The sequence below is a fragment of the Lolium rigidum genome, chromosome 4, assembly GCF_022539505.1.
Source record: "Lolium rigidum isolate FL_2022 chromosome 4, APGP_CSIRO_Lrig_0.1, whole genome shotgun sequence".
NCBI classification, from domain to species: domain Eukaryota; kingdom Viridiplantae; phylum Streptophyta; class Magnoliopsida; order Poales; family Poaceae; genus Lolium; species Lolium rigidum.
In genome coordinates, this window is record NC_061511.1 from 92,551,310 (window position 1) to 92,567,039 (window position 15,730).

The 15,730-nt window shown below is 42.9% G+C and overlaps 1 protein-coding gene across 1 annotated transcript; it reads right to left on the minus strand.

Annotated features, from left to right (window-relative positions):
- Window positions 1–7,013: 7,013 nt before the first annotated feature.
- On the minus strand, window positions 7,014–8,181 carry LOC124708208. The gene has a single exon (XM_047239895.1). The coding sequence runs from the start codon at window positions 7,927–7,929 to the stop codon at window positions 7,243–7,245; it is 687 nt and encodes a 228-aa protein (XP_047095851.1). The 5' UTR covers window positions 7,930–8,181; the 3' UTR covers window positions 7,014–7,242.
- Window positions 8,182–15,730: the final 7,549 nt, after the last annotated feature.

Sequence of the window (15,730 nt, forward strand, 5' to 3'; positions counted from 1 at the left end):
TCCTCCTCCTCGTCCTCCTCGTTGTCATCCCATTCGTCCTCGCTGGCCGGCGGAGGGGAATCGTCGCTCGCTGGACGATGCAGCTTTATCCCACCAATGGCGCCATCCGGGCGGCTTCCTCGCTGTCGGTGTCCGATGGCCAAGAGAGATCGCTCATGGTTGACGGAGGATGGTGACGAGAGAACAGATGAATGGCGTCGGCCGTCGGAAACCGTATATGTAGGTCTTTCGACGAAGAGAGCGGCGGTTGCTCTTCCGCGGAGTTCGTGCTCCATTACGGCGGTTCTTGCATCGAGGCCACTTCGACCGTTCCCGACGAGTCGTTTTGGCTCTCCAGACCACTTCGCGACGGTTCAATGCGTCGAGGGAACTCCGACGATTGCCCTTCCCGATGACTGCGCCGTCGCTATGCACGCGGTGGGTGCGCGTCCATGGGCTCGCGGCTGGAAAAATGGGCCTCCCCAGGCCAAAAACTACATCCATCCGGCGCTAAATAACGCCGGATTTCGGCCTAGGGAGCCCCAACGGCTGGGGATGCTCTTAGGGTTCGTCCAGGAAGTCAGATACTTTGGGACGAACTGGGTACGAAACGCAAAAACACCCTCACCAAAATAAATATACGTGTTAACACCCCTACCCGGAGGAAGCAACTATGAGAAATTATTTTTTGACCCTCCGGTCAGGTACTCCGCGAGTTTCTGATTAAATTTTTGCTAGTACTCTATGTCCCGCTCCTGGAGTACCGGTGCTCGTTAGCCATCCGATAGGCTAAAATGGATGATCCTGGTTCACTTTGGGGTACCTGATACGTCTCCGACGTATCGATAATTTCTTATGTTCCATGCCACATTATTGATGATATCTACATGTTTTATGCATACTTTATGTCATATTCGTGCATTTTCTGGAACTAACCTATTAACAAGATGCCGAAGAGCCGCTTCTGTTTTCTGCTGTTTTTGGTTTCAGAAATCCTAGTAACGAAATATTCTCGGAATTGGACGAAATCAACGCCCAGGGTCCTATTTTACCACGAACCTTCCAGAAGACCGAAGAGGAGTCGAAGTGGGGCCACGAGGCGCCGCCACACTAGGGCGGCGCGGCCCAGGCCCTGGTCGCGCCGACCTGTGGTGTGGGGCCCTCGTGTGGCCCCCCGCGTTGACCTTCCGCCTACTTAAAGCCTCCGTCGCGAAACCCCCAGTACCGAGAGCCACGATACGGAAAACCTTACTGAGACGCCGCCGCCGCCAATCCCATCTCGGGGGATTCTGGAGATCTCCTCCGGCACCCTGCCGGAGAGGGGATTCATCTCTCGGAGGACTCTTCACCGCCATGGTCGCCTCCAGAGTGATGAGTGAGTAGTTCACCCCTGGACTATGGGTCCATAGCAGTAGCTAGATGGCTGTCTTCTCCTCATTGTGCTTCATTGTTGGATCTTGTGAGCTGCCTAACATGATCAAGATCATCTATCTGTAATACTATATGTTGTGTTTGTCGGGATCCGATGGATAGAGAATACTATGTTATGTTAATTATCAAGTTATTACCTATGTGTTGTTTATGATCTTGCATGCTCTCCATTATTAGTAGAGGCTCGGCCAAGTTTTTGCTCTTAACTCCAAGAGGGAGTATTTATGCTCGATAGTGGGTTCATGCCTCCATTGATATCTCGGGACAGTGATGAGAAAGTTCTAAGGTTGTGGATGTGCTTGTTGCCACTAGGGATAAAACATTGATGCTATGTCTAAGGATGTAGTAGTTGATTACATTACGCACCATACTTAATGCAATTGTCTCGTTGTTTTGCAACTTAATACCGAAAGGGGTTCGGATGATAACCTCGAAGGTGGACTTTTTAGGCATAGATGCATGCTGGATGGCGGTCTATGTACTTTGTCGTAATGCCCAATTAAATCTCACTATATTTATCATGACATGTATGTGCATTGTTATGCCCTCTCTATTTGTCAATTGCCCGACTGTAATTTGTTCACCCAACATGCTTTTATCTTATGGGAGAGACACCTCTAGTGAAATGTGGACCCCGGTCCATTCTTTTATACTGAAATACAAATCTGCTGCAATACTTGTTCTTTACTGTTTTATGCAAACAATCATCTTCCACACAATACGGTTAATCCTTTGTTACAGCAAGCCGGTGAGATTGACAACCTCACTGTTTCGTTGGGGCAAAGTACTTTGGTTGTGTTGTGCAGGTTCCACGTTGGCGCCGGAATCTCTGGTGTTGCGCCGCACTACATCCCGACGCCATCAACCTTCAACGTGCTTCTTGGCTCCTCCTGGTTCGATAAACCTTGGTTTCTTTCTGAGGGAAAACTTGCTGCTGTGCGCATCATACCTTCCTCTTGGGGTTCCCAACGAACGTGTGAGTTACACGCCATCAGTACCGTAAAAGTCCTCATGGCATAAAGGATGCACACAACCATAAAAAAGAGAAGAATTAAAAAAAAGAAAAATCCCGCTACAGAGATCGAAAACTTGAAACAGCAACACTAGCACCACCAAGACAACACAGAAGATCAGCTTCTCCATAAGCGGCGCCTTCAAAAAGAAAACAGTGCACAAACATTGTCGTTGCCCTTTGATACCCTTCGATGTAAAACTTTGCCTTCAACATCTTAGCTTTATAAAATGGACTCATTTATGTGGCGCCAAACTTTAGATTTCGTGCTACCTCTAATCATTTATGTGATCGTCAGATGATAACTTCTAGTACTAGCATCAACGTTAGAGCAAGTACAATAGTCATAGTCAGCTGGCTACAAGGATTAAAATAACATATTTGTGTCTACTTGGAGGAGAGAGAAAAGGAGAGAGAATATAAGTGGGCTCTTATGCAAGAGCTAGCTCTAGCACGTGCTCCTAGGCAAGTTGTGTGAATGAAAGGTGGACCCTCCATTGAGAAAGTAATACATTCTTATAGCCAACTATTGTACTTGTTGGCTACATGTTAGCTATAGATAACTTAGCATCTTGCTTATAGCCAAGAACCGGCTATACTATTGGAGTTGCTCTTAGTAGATCTACACAGTGATAGGACTTGTTTTTATTAACTTTGTAATAATAAATTGTGTGTTGGCTACATTAATCATCTCGATGCAAAGAGCGGTAAATTTCTTCCTCCCCGAAAAGAAAAAAGGCTGAAGCTCATAAATAAGAAACTCTTATCTATTGACCTACCAGACGACCGATCCCTTTATGTCATTGCCTAGCACCCAAGTCTTTTATAAAGAGCAAGGCTACCTTAAGCAAGAGATGAATAGCTTATTTGAGTTATTTCTGATTTCACTTCCTTACCATGGAACTATCAACTCATTTAATGTATTATTTATATTTGTTGTGTTTCTACACACCTTTAAAATTTATAGACATAGCATTGAAAGCATCAGGAATTGTGGCCAAGCGTCTAACTCCAAAGCCCCTTCGCAAGGGCCTTGCTTCGATGACGTTGCTTAGCTCTAGAAGCAATGAAACGAGTGCATGTTTGACGGCGCCCAACAAATCTGCTCCAGCACGCTGTGTAGGATCAAAGCCGAGGCCAATCTCTTGGCACGAGCTGGAGCTTTAGGACTATTGGTTTGACTGTCAGAGACATGGAACGTCCATTAATTTTCCTTTGAGTGTGCTGTACACAGCCTCTCTTAGCTGTAAATGCTCTCTTAGATTTCAATGAAATGAAACACAATCCTTTTGCGTTTTCTCAACAAACAAAAAAGCATCAGGAATTACCGATTAATCACAAGAATTGCATCATGCACATGCATACTTTTTATGGCCTTCCTGTCTCTCCCCCTCATGTTGTTCCACCTCAGCTATATACTCTACGAATCTTGTGCCCTCAAGGTCCTACAGTGGTGTACGCCACGATCTCACTTCATCTATATTTTCTTGCTTTGCTCCTTGTTGGGATATTATAGGGATCAAGAGAGATGGGCAGTTCATGCAATTTCAGTATTACACATGTGACAACGCAATCTTCATTTTCTTTAACGTGCACCGATACAGGTCTTTTCGTTTGTGATGTCTACCATGCTCGCAGTATAACAGCTACATGTTCCTTCATCAATCACATTACTGAAAAGTTTAAAAGACATGTTCCATTTCAACTGTTAGAGTGATGTGATGACACTGACCAGTGGCGGAGCCAGGACATAAACCTTGTGTAGTCAGTTCAAATTATGTAGTCAAATACGTGTATTTATATGATTTTTTCGTAATTGTTTACATGATTTCTGTTTATGTATCTGAAAAACTGTGTAGTCATATGACTATACAGCTATAGTGTGGCTCCGCCACTGGTGACCACATATCTACTGAAATTTGGTAAGCCATGTTGTTGAACCTGAAGTATAATCTGTAAAAATGAACCCCCTTTTTTCCTTCAGCACGTGCAGAAATTGCAAGATTGCAAGAGTGATTAATGCTTGCGGGGACCAACAATTCAGAAAGAGGAGATGCACAATAATCAGAGTTGATATTGATCAGAAAGAAACCAAGAGAAGGCAAGAAACCAGAAGCTTCAGAAGCTGTTACCAAACATGATGCATACCGATGGGGATTGATGATACGACCAGAAAACTTTCAGAAGGGCGCATTCTGAAAGTAACAATGCTGATTGTAAGAGAAAGATTGTCACGGATTCACGCAAGAGAAAAATTATAAGAGAAAGCAACCATGCTGATTACATATCGCCTTCTTCACCAAACATAGCCACAACAAGAACTGAATTCACCCGATTTCTCAAGCCAAGAACCAATTAGACTTCAGAATAAGGGTACTTCAGAAGAAAATTTAACCCAGAAATTTAAAGGCATGTCCTCATAGGCACACACCAGGATTCAATCAGGCAGAAAGAAACGGGATTTGAAGAAAATTCCATTTCTTATTTTATGCACAAATGACAAATTCAGATTCGAGTCATGCATAATCCATGAAGAAGATCAGATGCAGTGACATATACCAATTAAAAATTAACAATAGGAACAATATGTGGTTAATTTCTTTTGACATCGGGACAGGATGTTTAGGTAAGAGCAAATACAGAAAGAGGTCTTGTAATTATTTTCTTATGGTGACGTGGGCGCACCAGATATGAGCCCTTTTGATACACTTTGATGTAAGACTTTGCATTTACATATTAGCTTGTCATGGATAGTTTAATCGTATAAATGGAAACCAAAATTACGATTTTGTGCTCTGACCGTCGATGTGATCGCCACATGATTAGTCCTAATCAATGTTAGTTCTATAGAGTCATTGGACATTTTTCATTAACTTTGTAATAATAAAACGTGTGTTCAATACATGCATCATCTTGATGAAAAGGTCGCAAGATCAGTAAAATTCCTCTTTTCCGTAAACAAAAGGCTGAGAAAGCTCTCATATCCGCTAAGCTACACTAGAAATAACCTCATAAATAAGGAACTCTTATCAACTGATCTACCAAAGGACCAATGAGTTCATGTCACTGCCTACCGCTTAGTCTTTATAAACAAGGCAAACCTTAGCAAGATCTGAATGGCATTATTATTTCACTGCACAATTATCGAATCTCATTTTGCGTACTATTTGTTATGTTCCTTCAAGCCTTTCAAATTTGATAGATATAGGTATTGAAGACATCAGGAATTATCGATTGATCGCGAGGATAACATAATGAACTTGTATGCTTTTTGGGTGTTGCTGCCTCCCCCTCCTACCGTGCCGCCTCAGCTACTGTCCCTGTATCTCAGCAGAGTAGGGTGAAGCTTGAGGATGTGGTGACCGCCACACCTGTGGGTGCAGGGTAGATATGGAAGTCACCAACCGCTGCACCAGGCGGGTGGGCAGCGCCAATCACCTCAAGCAGCAGTCGTAGAACAGATGGGCACCGGCCTCCTCCGCGTGCATCCAGATGATGCAGCGCGCCTCCTCTGGGTGAGGAAGCTCTTCTTCAGCAGCGAGTTGCGAGTATTTGCTGCTGTTTTGTTTAAGCATGGAAATAGAGCTTCTAGCTTCTGAAGCTCATTTACAGGCTCGTTGTTTTGTTTCTGCTAGTATTGGCCGCCAGATTTGGCTAGATCGGCCTCCTGGTGTTTTTTGTATTCCTTACATTATTAAGCAATAAAAAGCCACTGAACTCTCAAGGAAAGAACACTCTCCCTGTAACTCACACCCTCAAGGTCCTTCGGTGTTCATGTCATCTATCTTTTTTGTTTGTTCCTTTGCTGCTACAGTAGGGATCGGAACAGATGGCTCGCGTAAGCTAGGAGAACATGGTAAGGGTGAGCGCTAGTGGTTTGCTAATGTTTCAGTCTAGTAGTGAAATAACAGGTAATGCAACCTTGTCCTTCTTTAATGTGCACCGATACAGGTCTTTTCGTTTGTGATGATGTCTACCCGTGCTCATTATTATATAGCTACGTATACCTTCGTCAATCACAATATTTTAAAAGTTCAAAAGTCGCGTTCCATTTGAACCGTTGAAACACAACCATCAAATGATATGTTGACAGTGACCATGTATCCGCTGAAATTTGGTAAGCCAGTTTGCTGGACGCAATGTATAAGCTGTAAAAATGAAGCCCCCTTTTTTCTCCTTTAGGTTGCAAAAGTGATTAACGCTTGCGTGGATCAAACAATTCAGAAAGAGGAAACGTACAGTAAGTAGACGTTGATATCGACCAGAAAGGAACGAAAGAGAACGTACACGAAATGAGGAGCTTCAGAGACTGTTACGAAACATCATGCATACCTATGATCTGAACGCGAGGAAACTTTCAGAAGAAAAAATTGTCAAGAATTCGCACAAGGAAAAAAAAAAGGAATGATTGGGGGAAATAGTCGGTTGCATCTCGCATTCTTCACCAAACATAGCCATAACAAGAACTGAATTCAACCAATTTCCCACACCAAGAGCTGATCAGACTTGAGATCAGGATACTTAAGAAGGAAATCCAACCAGAAATTTTGAATCGCATAGGCACACACATTATGATCCAACCAGACAGAAGGAAGCAAGATCTGAAGAAGAATCCCTTCTCCATTTTATTCACAAATGATAAATTCATGTTCGAATCATGCATAATCCATGGGGGAAGACAATTAGATGATACACTGACATATACACAAGGACACAATTAACAGAGGAACAGTATGTACACACCACCTGCACATGGGAATTATACAACACAGGGATATGGCTGACCTCTTCTTATTATTTGCAAATTGAATGAGATGAGATCAGGTCGATGGGATCTCCTCCACCACGATCCAGTCCTCCTCCCCGTCGGAGAACTCCAGCGCGATGGTGATGCCCACCATGCAGAACCCCATGTCGTCCTCCTCGTCGGCATCTCCATCGGCATCTTGTTCCTCAATTGCATCATCATTATCTCCTACAGTTATGTTATCGGCAGGCGCCACAAAGTCGGCTTCTTTGCCGCCGGGCGCAGGGGCGTCGGCCTGGAGGCCGACGATGAGGTCGTACAGGTCGGAGAGCCCCCGCGGTGTGGATTCGAGATCGGCACCGTCCTCGTCATCCTCCTCGTGCCAGCTGTTGCCTCCGGCCAGGTAGGATAGCACGGCGGAGGCCGACGCGCCCTTGTAGTCCGGTATGCCCGTGCCGGCCGCACAGGACCCGGCGCCGTCGACGACGCGCCAGGACACGAGGCGGTGGTTGAGCGCGACGTCGCTGGCGCGCAGCTTGTGCGCGCCCTTTGCCTTGTCCCGGGCCTTGGTGACCGGGTGCTCGTGGCACCCGCCGCAGCGCGGCCGGCGGCACTTGCCCGTGCTCCTGGACGCGTTGGTCGGCTTGGAGGGCGCCCTGGCGTACGCGCCCACCGCCCTCGCCGCGTCGCCGTCGGCGATCCGCAGCAGCTTGTTGCGGTGGACCCTGACGGCGCCGTGCTGGAATCCCTCCCTCTTCATCGTCTGATTTCTTTGGGGAATGGAATGGAATGGAATGAAATGGGGATCGGTGTGCTGCGGTTGCTGCGCCTTGCTTGTTTGTTTGGTTAAGAGAGACTTTGGAGGAAGTGGTGGTTGGGTATACAGCAATTACAAGAGGAGCCCCATGGCAGGCACATGTGTGGTTGGGCAAGATGTGTGGGAATCGCCAACACCCAAGGCCGGTTGTTGTTGGCTTGTGTTGTGCCTCCCTCCTCGGTCAAGGGGGGTGGAGGTGGTGGGCAAGTAAGCTCTACATATCCATGACAATGGATAAATTAACAAGCATTGGACTTAGACAAATGGAGATGATTTTAACAAGACAAAGCCAATGGTGTCAAGAAAACTAACTTGCCCGTGCTTAACACGGAGGTTGACTAATATGTGTAGGAACGAGATGTTGTCAGTTTTCCTTTAGTGAAGCCACGTATGAAGACTTAGCTGTTTGTTTTTTTGTTATCTCTTTACGTGTAAGAGAACACAATGTAGATGGTCCTGAGTTTTTACATGACAAAGCAAATGAGGTCAAGAAACCTAACTTGACCGTGCATAACACGGAGGTAAATTAAGATGTGTACAAATGAGGCGATAACCATCTTGTTTTGGTGGAACCACGTATTAAAACTTCACTTACTTCTGTTAGCTAGAATTTTAATTTCCAAGTCTAAAAAAGCATGATCTCTGGATCATATGATTTCTTTGTGAATTTCAGTTAAAATGTAATACTCGCCATGATCCATATAATTATCGTTAATCCAAAACTAAAATATATATAGATACATCCATATCAGCGACAAGTATTATGGATCGGAGAGAGTATTAAATCTCACAATTACAAGGGATGAAAGATATGAGTTCAAAAATATTTGTTGTCTTATTTAAATGGTTGAAGCATTTTGGCTCGTAGGAGCATATGCTCCTAGAGTGAACAGTAAACCCGTTAGGACGTATGCCATGTCCTAGGCATTGAAATAAAACTCAATTAAAAAAGCATTTTCGAAGCACCAAATTTGTTTTTTCGCACAAGATTTATCATTTGTCAATGAAACTTTACATCGAGGGTGAATCGGGAATGTCATTGTTCTTTAACCGAGAGCATATGCTCTTCAGAACCCTTTTGAATATATATCTTAAAATAACATGTACTCCCTCTGATCCATAATAAGAGTTGTAGATTTCGTCGGAGGGAGTACAACATAAGAGTCGAATGTCTAATTCCTTGTCGGTGCATAATTTTTTATGTACGGCAAGATGACTTTATTCACAACTGCATTATCTACTATGATAGATGAAACAAAGTCGATGAAACATCATCCCAAATAAAGGAAGATCCACTAGCCAGTTGGGATTTTGCTAGACCGGTGGTGACCTCATTAACCTACAAAGTTGATGAATCAGATAATGGCATTTAATAATAACATTTAGCATAAATTCCTAGCATAACTTGAGACAAAAGCACATATTTTTGTTGCAACAAAATCTGAAGTTGCAAAGGTTAAAAGAATTATTGGTGTGGACATGTTTGTTTCTCCTAACGTAGTTAACATGTGTTGGATTTTCATTTAAAATTTAGAGAACACTTGATTATGGCAAGAAGCAAGACCTACCTTTTCTAGGGGGTGAAGCAAGAACTAACTAATGCTTTTATATATACTATTTGCGTTATGTCTAAGAGAGATGCAGATTACTCCCTTCCTCCCATGAAACTTGTCTCATGATTAAACACTTTTCTTCCAATGCCGCTTTGCCAGATCTATATGATCATGCATCCAAGTAGCATCTGATCTATATCCTCCGACTAGTGTGGCCAATATCTTTGGTAATTGGCTTCATGGTATTGATCACATGTTTAGAATGTTTATTAAGGTGGGAGCGCTTGCCGGTATCTAGTCGCTATGGCTATGTAGAAATGACAAAAAATATTACTGATAAGAATTGTTCTCTCATGCAGGTTATTTATAGATGTACCGCTATCCTCCGTTCGTGGTCTGCGCTGCAGAGAGTGGAGAACCGCAACCTCTTTACGGTGGTTTGTACACGGTTGGATGATATGGCGAGGGATACTTTTTTCCTACATGGATGACAGCATAATCTAAAGATTGGACCACCACTTCCACCTTAGGCGTTTTACAATTGCTCATGATTGATATGTAATTAGTCTTTTTATTTTTATGTTGAGATATTTGAGACTATGAAACGGCTGTGTGCATCTTGGCTATATAGAGGCCGGGTGTAATTGCTTATCAAAGTAATAAAGCGCCCATTATCGAAAAAATTGAAACATGTCTCAATTTTGTCTAAATTTAAGTGTACCTAGACATAGTGTCTAAATACATATAAATTTATACAAAGTTAGATATATCTAAATTTAGATAAATTTAAGATAAGTTATATGAGACAGATGGAGTCATGGAGTATTGTGCTGGAGATGTTCCCATCGAAGTTACTTTCACAACCTACACCTTTTTTACGGCGTCGAGGATCGTCGTTCTTTTTCCAACTCTCAGCGTCGAAGATTCTTGACGTTGCTTTCACGTAATACCAGCTAGACGAGTTCCAAAATATAAGAAACGTTCATTTGCAAAGGATGGAGTCTTTCTTTCTGAAAGGAACGGTCCCCACAAAAAATATGCTATGTCACGAGTGATGCGATGGAATATGTGGATGCTGGTAGTCGGTAGTGCGGTGTGAGGTATTTGGGGAAGCAGAATATGGCATATTCCCTTTCTAGAGTCTAATCTAACTTGTCTATATGTTTATCTCACTATACTGAGATATTTGCCCTTTATTTTTTTTCTTCTGGTTCATATTTGCTTCGGATATGTGTAACCTACACTATACTGAGGCTGTTGAATTTAGCGAGCGCTCAGCACACGAGTCAATGTGATGCTGGATTTTGTTTAATTGGAGTTTTGACGCATGCTTCGTTTTCACTGTAGTTTTTTTTTTTCGATTTGAAGAGGAAACTATATGCCGCTAAACATGCTGCCGGTCAGCAATATTGCTAGCGAGCAAACCAATTACAAAGTCCGGAGCCGTGTCCATACAAATGGATGAGGGAGCAGTGTCCTGGTAACCAAACTTTGCCAGACTATGCGCTACACCTCGGCTGCAGTAAACGAAGTCTGCATCTAAAGGTGTAAACGATGCCCCCCATAGGGGGCCTCACAAGGATTAGCACTTCTCAGCCATAGGATCTTCTACGTTGATGGATCTTGGCCGTTCCCGCGCGTGCATTCTGGTTGGCAGAGCCTCCAAGTCGGCCTCACAGCGCTCAGCGCACGCGAGCCGTCCGATTTTGACTCTGTTCAATCTCAGCCCTCCAACGGAGGCCTCGCAGGGCACCACACACGCACGGGCTGGCCAGTTAACTTCGTCTCGTTTCGAGCCAGCGATTGGGTCACGATGGTATAAAAGGCATCTGAGGAAAACCCTAGCATCTCTCCCCAATCCGCGCGCAGCCACCAGCCAATCCCTAACCCTGCAGCCGCCGCCCCCGTCGCTTCTCCTCCCCTTCCTCGTCCTCGCCTCTTCCACCCGCAACCTCCGCCGCCGGGCCGCCGCTGCCACACGGTGGGGACAGACGACCATGGCGATGAGGCACATGGGGAGGACGCCGCCAGGCCGTCGACAAGCGCCCTACCGCTCGCAGCACCCCCGCGACGAGGAGGCACGCATCGACGTTTGCGGGGAGGCGCCACCAGGCCGTCGACGGGCTCCTGAAGGATGGAGGGCTCCGCCAGCCCGTCTCCATCGCTGCTGCTCTGCCCCCTCCTCTTGGCCTCCTTGTCTCCTCCCAACTCCTTGTGGCTAAATTTGTCCATGTTACTGCTGCTAGGTATGACAAGAACGTGAATCCTCTAGGAAGCGTTGGGTGCCATTTACAGTGTTCCTCCTAGCGTGAGGAGGCAAAGGGATCAGCATAGGCCGGGTTTTACACATCATTTGTATGTAAGCTCCAACTGAATCCCATTCTAATTCTGATTTTAGTTTGTCCATGTTATTCAGATGCAAGTTGACTCATGTTTATTTCTACTTTATTTAATCAAAAGTAGCAGTATTTTGCTTTGTAACTTTGTTTATTTGATTAAGTTGAAATAATTGATTGGAATACATGCATATGTAGTGAAATAAACAGATTTACTTTCTACTTGAAAAGACAAGCAAAGCTGGCCTCCGATTCAGCGAGGACAGGTGGTTGCAGAGCATCGGCAGCGTGGCTACATGGTGGACGAGGCGTCGCTGGTTTGGTTAAAAGGAGCCGACAAGGAATTGGAGAAGAAGGCACCTAACCGAGCATAATACATATCTTATATATAGCATAATTTTATCCAGGTATGTTCCATCTTTTTTGCCACCATCATTCAGGACAGACATAGAAAGAGGTCGGGATGTATATGCAAATTGATTGCCTTAGTTTTCAGTATGGTTCTTTGGTTAATCATTTACCTTGACATGCAGAAGGAAGATGAGCGGCCAAAGGAAAAGGAAAAAAGGGAAGACACATGCAATAGATAATGTCATGGAGGAACTCAGGTTGGAGAAAGAGCTTCGAGAAAAGAACGTGGCAGCCGTCACGGTGACGCCTCCATGGTGGGTATTAGTATATGCGACTTTTGGTTCATTCCACTAGACATCATATGAAATAAATCAGATGGCAATTTTGATTATATCGTTAGATTCAGTGTGCTATAATATTCTCTCGGTTGACTAGAATGTTAGGAAATCTATCATGGCTGGCAAACTTCTAGAAATTGTTTTAAATAGGTTACTACCTGACGGGATAAATTTGTGATTGCTTCCCATTTTTCTTTCTTAGAATTCTTGTAGTTTGTCCTTGTATATGGTACACTGATGCTTGGAACTTTTACCTGCATCAGTCTAGCCGGTTTGATGAATTAACAGATGAATCTGATTCCACTGGGAGGTTACCAGGTTCATTTGGAGACATCGATCCCCAAACCACAAACTTATATGTTGGCACTCTCTCTCCTAAGGTTTATTTCTGTGCCGTTCTTGTTCCGACTAGACATAATTTTAAGCGTATATTCATCACAGTTAGCTTAACTGTGCAATATGGATTAGAATTTTCATTTGAGTACATTTGGTCGGTTTGAACCTATTGCGAGTGTCAAGATAATGCGACCTAGCTTGAACGTATGTAGAACGCAAAAGACAGCATTGTGGGTTTATTGAATTCATGAATAGAGCAGGAGGACAGGAAGCCCAGGATTAAATGCAAGGTTACTGTGCATTTCCATTCCATGTAGTGGCAATCGTGATGTAGCCATAGGATAGCTTGAAATAGTATCATGTTCATACTTTTGAAGTACTACTTCTACTTTTGCTTGTAATTTACTGAAATTATTTATCTTAGGTGTTGTACGACTATGAGCTGAAGATTGGGTGGGTCAAATATGTTGCTCTTCCATCACAAGTACTGCCTGGTCCTCCTCCAGGACATATGGCAATCAGAAGCAAGGAGGTTGTGTTTTCCATTTCAAAATTTCTATGTGCATCTAACTCTTATAATTTTTCAAGAAGGTCTAAGTAAATGACATGTTTTTGGTGTTTCGAGTTGTTCTTGATTACCATTTTTTATGTTGTCCAGAAGATGAAAGAGAAAAAAATCAAGAAGTAAATTCCTCTATGAACTAAATAATAGTCAGTAACCGCAGGTACCTATCTGTACACCTTATGTTTTCTCACTTTACATGTGTATCAATGCTAGATCAGTGTTCCCGTACTGAAATTGTTGGCTACTCGATGTGAAGTAAAATTGTGCTTCTCGGAGGAGAACAAGAACTAATCGCAGGAGAAGGAGTCGGGGAAATCAGTAGCTTTCACCGAAAGACAACCATAGTTACCTCTGCCTTTCTACAGAGCTGGCTGATTTGAAGAAAAAGAGTGACATTCGTGCTTGTAGCATTCTGCAATCTCAGGTCAGGACAATCTGCTTCAAGATGCATATCTGGTCTCCCAAACACGCCTGTCCTCAGAGTAACAACAGGGACCCAACAGGTTCTGAATCGCCCCTCCTGTCCCGTGGAATTCACTTCTATATTTTCAGTTCGCTACCCTTTTATAGAGAAAATTCATTTGGCCTCCTGTTGTCCATGGCTTTGTGGTGCTTGGCCTACTGTTACTAGGAGCTAGGAAACATTTCAAAGAAAATTGGAAATATGGGATAGGGTACTAAGCTGAATGATTTTGTAGATGCAGTACCTTGGAGAGCCTTTTAGCCTGGTATCATGAAGTCCTTGTGAGTTGAATCAGTTACATAATTTGTTAACTCTCTACCGTGGTAATTTTAAGAAATATGCTGTTAAGAAGTGCCTATGATAATGGTTGTGCCAGACACTCAGATTCTTCTGAATCAACCTCCGTTTGTGGTATTTGTTCACAAAATTTATAAAGCCATGAAATGCAACAAGTAGCTCTTCTTAATCCATCTACCAAATGTGTAGTGTTGATGGAAACCGATTCTTTTTGAGTTCTTTGGTTCGTAAATCTGGCATATTTATACTATTATTACTAGAGTATACTTGCTTGAATGGAGATACATGTTAATTTTGAAGCACTAGGCATTTCATTTCAAAGTTTTGAAATTGTTGTTACTCAAACGCTATAGCAGGTATCATTCTATATTCCAATGTTTATTTTCTATGAAATTACCTGTTTTGGAGAATCATACATCCATGATTTATACCGTTATGTTAGACCCTATATGCTTTTTAGTTCAGAACTATGCACATGTTTTTTAATTGAAGTTTATGAATGTTCTCCATTGGTTATGTGTTTCACTCATTGGCTACTTGGATTTCGCATTAGTGGCCATGAACGTCGGATTACTGGATATGTTAAGCATGTGAGGTGTCCCTCATGAGGTAGTACAAGGATCCCTTATTTACGGTTATAAAGAAAAGCGTATCTTATTTGATAGTGTCAAGTGTATTTAGCTGGATCAGTTGCATTTTGTTCTTTTAGTTGTCTTCAGAACTCTATTTTCTACTTATGCATCTCAATAAACATGTGTGCCATTTTTTAAAAGGGAATGGTCCAGAAGCTGTCTGTATATGTCATAACTTGTCGTATCCACAACAGAGAATAGGAGATATAAAGATTATGCAGCTGCGTAGAAGACAACCTCATTTATTTGGATTATAACTGCAATTTACAAATTATTAGTTGGCCTTGATGGAATCCGTTGATCTTATATCAGAGCAAAAGGTGAGTTCTATTATTTTGCAAGCAGTAAGTTAGTCCCCTATCCATTTAAGTGAATAAAATGTACTGCATATTTAATCTGGTATTCTGGTATAATTCACATCCCTACGAACATATGTGCTATTAAATATATGACCTGTAAGAGTCTTGTGGTGAACCAAAGTAGTATATGAATAAAATATGCCCATGTCGTCTCTTTGATGTATGGATTAGCTAGCCTACAAGCAACTTGCTGTAACTAATGGTCACATGTTATTCTTCTTAGAGTTACTCAATTGGGATATTACTCTCTTTTCTCTGGAGTATTGTGCCATCAAGTAGTGACCCAAATCCTGGAGTTTCTCTTTATATGTTATGCTTTGAACAATTATGTATCTAGAGAATTTGTATCCATCACATTGAACTTAATGTCCGTGAATGCATCTTCATTACTTTTGAGTATTTCATATGGAAAATTTGTAATAGGAAATAGTACTGTCTTTTCTGAACTAGAGAAATATACTACCTAGCTCAGCTCGTATATCACAGTATTAAACTTTGCTTGCGACTATAACTA

Coding starts and splice junctions, on each gene's coding strand:
- LOC124708208 (XM_047239895.1), bottom strand. CDS start 7,929: ATGAAGAGGGAGGGATTCCAGCACGGCGCCGTCAGGGTCCACCGCAAC.